We start from the raw sequence: 6,867 nt of genomic DNA, 5'->3' as shown, positions 1-6,867 counted from the left end.
ACAAAGGGTCTTTTTCCAGATGTGATGAAGTTAATGATCTTGAGATGAGATTATCTTGGATTATCCTAGTGGGCCCTAAATGCCGTCACAAGTCTCCTTATGAGCAAGAGTTTTGGGGAGGTCTGACACATAGAGGAGAAGGCAGTGTGATGAAAGAGGCAGAAACTGGAGTGTGCCAGCCACAAGCCAAGGGGTGCTGGCAGCCCCCACAAGCTAGAAGAGGCCAGGAGAGGGGTTCACCCTCGAGCATCTGGAGGGAATATGACCCTGCTCATACCCTGATTCTGGATTTCTGGCTCCCAGAACTGTAAGAGAATAAATTTCTCTTGTTTCAAGTTTGTAGAAATTTGAAGCCACCAGAAACTAATACACCTTCCAATAGATTAAGTGTCATTTTAAGGAAGTCAGTTTCTCTTGCTTGCAAACAAAGAACTCTAATTGTAACTGTTGTTCATCATTTCAAATATTTACTCTAATGAATTACGCTTTTTGGCTAATAATCAGCTGGATTCTTGTTCCTATCACTTACATGCTAAGTCAATTCAGTCCTGACTGTTTGCAATCCTATGGACTGTGACCTGCCAGGCTCCTCTGTGCATGGGGATTCTCCAGGCAAGAATACTGGAGTGGGTTTCCATGCTCTTCTCTGGGGGATCTTCCCGACCCAGGGATTGAACCCGCATCTCTTATGTCTCCTGCACTGGCAGGCAGGTTCTTTACCACTAGCACCACCATCGCTTATAATCTGTGCCTCACTGAAGACTAGAACCAGAGATTGCAGATTCTGAGTCACTCCACGTGTCACCCTCCATCCCCAGTCATCCAGAAAGCACATCAGGCAACCAGCTTCACACAGGCAGACACAGGTCCCTGGACCCAGACTCTTTATTTACATCATGGTTTTCACTGATACACTGATCCCCTGTGTGGGACCCAAGGCCTTCGCACATGCTGTTCCCTCTGCTTGAAACACGCTTCCAGGTACCCTCATTGCCTGATTTGGTATTTATCCTTATGATGGGGTGACCACTTGCTTAGAAAAGTCTCCTCTGACCTTTTTGGTTAATGGTCCCTGCTCCCTTACAGGCCTACAGTTCCCTTTACTTCATAAAATGATTACATATTTATGTGATTATTGGATTAAAATCCACTTCCTCCAGTAGTCTATAAGCTTCATGAGGGTTAGGATACATATTTTGCTCCCCATTGTATCTCTGGAACCTAGTAAGCAGTTAATATAATTCAAAAGCCAGGTGGGTGATGTAGATCTGAGAAGTGATGGGGCTGATACAGTGGCGCCTGTGTGTATGAGGAGGTGCATGGGAAGCAGAACTGGAGAGCACGTGCCTGCCCCAACAATGTCTGAATTTAAAAATACACTAAAAATACTGTTCAGCCAAACGAAACACATCTGCAGGCCACATGTGTAGTCCCAGCTTATGCCCCTTCCAAAAGGTATTGGTTCAATAAGTGAGGAAAGAATCTATAAGGAAATCATTTTTAAATCCTTAAAAAGCAAGGAGGGAGGCAGAACCTCCTTTTCGATCTCAATTTCGCCCTCTTTCTTGAGGACAAGGTCTCTCTCTATTTCTCTTTCTCCTCAGTGCCCGGCACCCAGTGGACTGTACAACTCAGTCAATCCATTCAACGTGGACAAAACACCTGCTCCAAACCAAGCTGGGTTCAATCAGACAGCGTCTTCCATCTTGGAGCTCAGTGTGGGGGAAAGAGCCATCGTCCAGCCATGATGGTCCTGTGATGGCCCTCCTAGCCACGGTATGTGGAAAGGGCTGTGGGAACCCTTCCCTCCCAACTTTCTCAGCAAGTAGAGAGAGGATTCAGCAGGTGAATATAAGAGATATGGCCCCAGAAAAGATGAGAGAGCTGGACCTGGCCAAAGGGGACAGGAGGCTCAAGCATTGCCTGGCTGGTGACCCAAGGCAGGGCTGGCGGTCTGTATCTCGGGAAGAAGGGAACTGCCAAGGTCAGTCTAGGGGGATCTGGGAAGAGGAGACAGATGTGCAGGCACAGCAGCTCCTTGCCATCAACACTTCAGAGCTGAGCTGGCTCTAAATAAATGACACCCCTGCTCCATTTGGCTTTCATCTCCCTCTGGGGCACAGACTGTGACCATCTGATAAATGGGCTGTGATGTGGAGATGGAGCAGCCTTAGCACAGCTGGATCTAGACTTCAGGCCTCAGGCCAGGGCCCCTTCAGATTTTCTGTATTTTAAGCCAGGGAGGAGTCCTGGGAGGAAGCCTCAGGACTACTGCTTAGCAAGTCTTACCCATCCACTGAGGAGGCAGCCTCCTAGTCCTTCCTCCCAGACCTAATTTTTGAGAGCTAACTCTTGTTGGAAGTTCTGGAAAAGAACCACAGATGAGGTCCAGGGATTCTACATCTGAATCCCCTGTCTGGTCCTTTTCCTAGCTCTAACAGAAGTGTCTAACCCTATGAACCAACTCTGGGGGCCTATGAACCACATAAAACCACCTACAAACTTTGTGAGGGTAGAAGAAAGACCAGAGCAAGAAATATTGGCCTTGGCAGATCAACAAGCTGGGATTCCAAACTTGGCTCCACTACTTCTAGCCATGTGATATTTAGGCAAGTCATTGTGCCTCTCTGAGCCTCAGTTTCCTCATCTGTGAAATGGGGATAATTCTCATCTTCTAAAATAGGGTCAATAGGACATGGCTAGCAGATAGGAAGTGCTCAAGAATTGTTAGCATCCTTTTGACTTTCCTCTTTGGCTCATGCCTGTACTGTGGGTGGCTTGCAGGTTTATTTATAAAGGTCTTTGGGTTGCTCCGCAGGCTCATAGAGCCTAGGATAACACTATGCCTCCCTGTGTCTTTGGAGGAAAGGACCCAGCCTCCAGGTGTCATTTCTGAGGCCAGCGTGAGTGATCCTGAGAGGTCATGCCACGAAGAAGAAGTTAAGCAGGGGAGGAATCTCTGCTCCGTTTCAGCTGACTGCAGGGGTGTGGGAAGGGGGTGCCTGGAGCCCTGGTTTAATAAACCTGAGAGTTTGGAGGCCCACTGGAGGCCTGGGCCTCTAGGTCTTCAGACCTGCCCTCCTGGGAGGTCTCGCGAGAGGTCTCTAGAGATGCCTCTGACACCCCATCGATGCTGCTCAGCAAGTCCTCAAACTCCCGGTGGTCGCTGTTGCGCACGGCGGCTTCCAGAGCCTTCTGGCGCCGGTAGAAGTGGGAGAATTTGTTGAAGATGATGGTGATGGGGAGCGCCACCACTAGGATGCCCCCCAGGATGCAGCCCGAGGCCGCCAGCTTGCCAGCCACCGTCACCGGCACCACATCTCCATAGCCCACGGTGGTCATGCTCACCGTGCCCCACCACCAGCAGGCCGGGATGGTGTCAAAGCCCACGTCCTCCTCCTTCTCAGCTGTGTAGGCCACGCCAGAGAACACGGATACCCCCACAGCCAGATACAACAGCAAGATGCCCACCTCACGGTAGCTGTGCTGGAAGAGAATACAGGAATCCAGGTGAGAGATGGCTTGGCTTACAGACCTTGTGTTGGGCAGGTGTGGAAACTGAGGCTCAGAGAGTCCTAGGGGCAGGTCTGAAGTCACCCAGCAAAGCAGAACTGATGCCAATACCGAGGGTTCCCTGCTGCACACTAATATCTTTCAACTATAATAGCCAGCAGATCACCCTGGGATTGAACACAGGCCTGATTTCTGTTGTCCAGTGAGTGCCAGCTAAGCCATGGCTATTTCTTCTAGTTCAGGGGCCACTGGTGACACCAGCCAGTTAGGGAAAGCTCGTAATTTTTTCTACTGTTGCAGCACCAAGAGAACCACAGTTTATATTCCACAATGCAAAGAGGTGGGCTCATGTCCTTTGGTCTATCCTATTTCTGATAAAGACAAAAATATTTTCTGCCACTCAAGGAAGCTGAGAGGATACATAGGTTCCCTGGACCACCTATTGAATGCACTTGCCTGTGGGTATGTATATTTGTTCTGCCCCTGAGGCCAAGCCCTATGGCATGGATTCTCTAGGGCGACTGTGCCCCCACAGGACATGCAGCAATGTCTGGAGTCATTTTAGGGGCAGGTGTGCTACTGGCATCTAGGTAGAAGCATCTAGTACTGGCATCAGTGGTAGAGGCCAGGGATGCTGCTAAACACCCTACAATGCACAGGACAGCCCCACCAACAAGGAATTATCTGGTCCTAAATGTCCACAGTGCCAGGGCTGAGAACCCCTAGTCTGGAACTGCTGCTACTGCTGCTAAGTCGCTTCAGTCGTGTCTGACTCTGTGCGACCCCATAGATGGCAGTACACCAGGCTCCCCTGTCCCTGGGACTCTCCAGATAAGAACACTGGAGTGGGTTGCCATTTCCCTCTCCAATGCATGAAGGTGAAAAGTGAAAGTGAAGTTGCTCAGTCCTGTCCGACTCTGAGCGACCCCATGGACTGCAGCCTACCGGGCTCTTCCATCCATGGGATTTTTCAGGCAAGAGTACTGGAGTGGGGTGCCATCACCTTCTCCGGGCTTCCCAACTATAAGGTGGAGAGAAATCATGTCCAGTGCTGTGCTTAGTTGCTCAGATGTGTCTGACTCTAGCCCGCCAGGCTCCTCTGTCCATGGGGATTCTCTTGGCAAAAATACTGGAGTGGGTTGCCATGCCCTTCTCCAGGGGATCTTCCCAACCCAGGGATCAAACCCAGGTCTCCAGAATTGCAGGCAGATTCTTTGCCATCTGAGCCACCACAGAAGCCCGTAAGGTGGAGAGAAATCAGGTGGGGGGGACCAATTCAGTATTTCTGGGGTTATTGCTTAGTTGCCAAGTTGTGTCTGACTCTTTTGCAACCCTGTGGACTGTAGCCTGCCAGGCTCCTCTGTCCATGGAATTTCCCAGGCAAGAATACTCAAGTGGGTTGTCATTTCCTTCTTCAGGAGATCTTCCCAACCCAGGGATCAAACCCAAATCTCCTGCATTGGCAGGCAGATTCTTTATTGCTGAGCCATAACTCCAGGTCTGTGGCAGGGCCAGAGATTTTGCAAACTCCCTGGTAATAAGAAAGCAGCTGCTGGCCAGGGGCCTCATCAGGAGTCTTTCACCCGTGTCTTAGACTCTGCAGCTTTGGTCAATACTCTTCTCCTTCCTTGTAGAAAACATCAGCAGCATCAGGCCCTGGCTCCCTGCAGGGTGGAGGCAGGTTCTGGGGCGCTCAAGAGATGCCGAGTTCAGGACGTCTGGCAAATGAATTCCCTCTACCTGCCTCAGAATTCTGCCCAGCTGTCCTGCTTGCTTTTAGCATCCTAGCTGCCCTTCCATAAAAGCATGCAAAAGGTTTTCCTAAGCTATGCGTGGAAGGGACCTTTTAGCACCTTTTAGGGATTCTTAACAGGGTTGCATGGACCTTCAGGAGAAAGAGCCGAGGTGCTAGAGTCAGGACCAGCTGGATTCCTCTCTGGGCTGTCCCACTTACTCCCTGAGGAACTTCTGACAAGTCCTGCCACCTCTTGGAGCCTCAGTTTCCACATCTGCAAAGTAGTCACAGAAATAGCTGTCCTGTTTAAAACTCTCACAGGGTCCCCTATTCCTATGGGATAAAATCCAAAGTTATGGGCCAGGGACTTCCCAGGTGGTCCAGTGGCTTAGACTCCATGCTCCCAGTGCAGCGGGCCTGGGTTCAATCCCTGGTCAGAGAACTAGATCCCACATGGCCCAACTGAGAGTTCTGGTGTGCCACAACTAAGACCTGGCACAGCCAAATTAATTAAAATAAAATATTTTAAAAAAATGAAGGCCCTTCAGTACCCTGCTCCACTTACCTCTCCAACCTGCTCAGTGGGCATGTTCTTCCCTCCAGGTCCCCCTCCCAGCATCACCCTTGTTCCCCTCCAGACCTTCATCCAAGCTGTTCACATTTCCTCCCTCCTCCAAACAGGTCAATTTCACCCCCTTGAGGGTAAGCTTGCCAGGGCAGCGATTCACCCCCAGCCCAGGGCCTGACACAGGGCGGCTGCTCAATAAGTTGCAACCAGGCTTTAAAAAGCCAACCCTCAGACCTCAACTTCTTCATCTACTGGAAGGGAATAAATAATATCACCTTCCTGAGGATAAAATCGAGAATGGATATGAAACTGGCACAGAGGCAGCATTCAGTTAAGTGTTAGCTCTGGACCCATTGCTAGACTTAGCCTAGGTAGGGTGACCTATGATACCCGTGTTCTCTGATAACGCCAGCACAAAGGCTCATCCGGAGATGCTAGCCAGCACCCTGCTTTGAGTATTTTTATGATGGTTGACTTGCAAAGAGTCGGACACGACTTAAGAGACTGGAAAACAACAACAATAATGTTTTAACAGATAGCTCCAAAGTAATCTCTGTCTTGTTTTTTTGTATGTTTTTGGTTTGGTTTGGTTAAGCTCTGCCTCGGTTTTCCCCTTCTCCCCTGGGAAATAGATACCAGAAAGACCTCCTGTTGAAATGCACACCTGGTATCCTGAGCCTGGACACTGCAGACCTGGAAGGGCCCCTGCTCACCCGCCGCGTGGTTACACCCACCTCCCCGAAACCCCCACCTCCTACCTTGAGCGTTGCGCCCAGCGAGCGCAGGCCGGTGGAGTGGCGCGCCAACTTGAGCACGCGGAAGATGCGCATGAGACGGAACACCTGCACCACCTTGCCCAGATCGCCCAGCTCCTCACCACCCACTCCGCCCCGGTCTCGGAGCGCCACGCCAGCCAGCAGCGTGAGGTAAAAGGGCAGCACGGACACGATGTCGATGAGGTTGAGAGGGTGGCAGAAGAAGTTGCGCGTGCTGGGCGCTAGCAGCAGGCGCGACGACACCTCGAAGCTGAACCAGGCGATGCAGAAGTACT

General features: G+C 50.7%; 1 protein-coding gene across 1 annotated transcript in view; it reads right to left on the bottom strand.

Moving 5' to 3' along the window:
- Positions 1–1,716: 1,716 nt before the first annotated feature.
- KCNS1 (potassium voltage-gated channel, delayed-rectifier, subfamily S, member 1) overlaps positions 1,717–6,867 on the bottom strand; it is a 7,444-nt gene continuing 2,293 nt past the window's right edge. The window contains exons 3-4 of the mRNA XM_010841003.1: positions 6,575–6,865; positions 1,717–3,486 (exon numbers count right to left, since the gene is read on the bottom strand). Of these exons, the coding sequence (XP_010839305.1) occupies positions 3,016–3,486; positions 6,575–6,865 (762 nt within the window). The 3' untranslated portion in view covers positions 1,717–3,015. The remainder of the gene's footprint in view (positions 3,487–6,574; positions 6,866–6,867) is intronic.

Source organism: Bison bison, unplaced genomic scaffold (assembly GCF_000754665.1).
Source record: "Bison bison bison isolate TAMUID 2011002044 unplaced genomic scaffold, Bison_UMD1.0 scf7180017864154, whole genome shotgun sequence".
Taxonomy (NCBI): Eukaryota; Metazoa; Chordata; class Mammalia; order Artiodactyla; family Bovidae; genus Bison; species Bison bison.
Note: the sequence above shows the minus strand (reverse complement) of the source record. Positions and strands in the feature narration are given on the sequence as shown.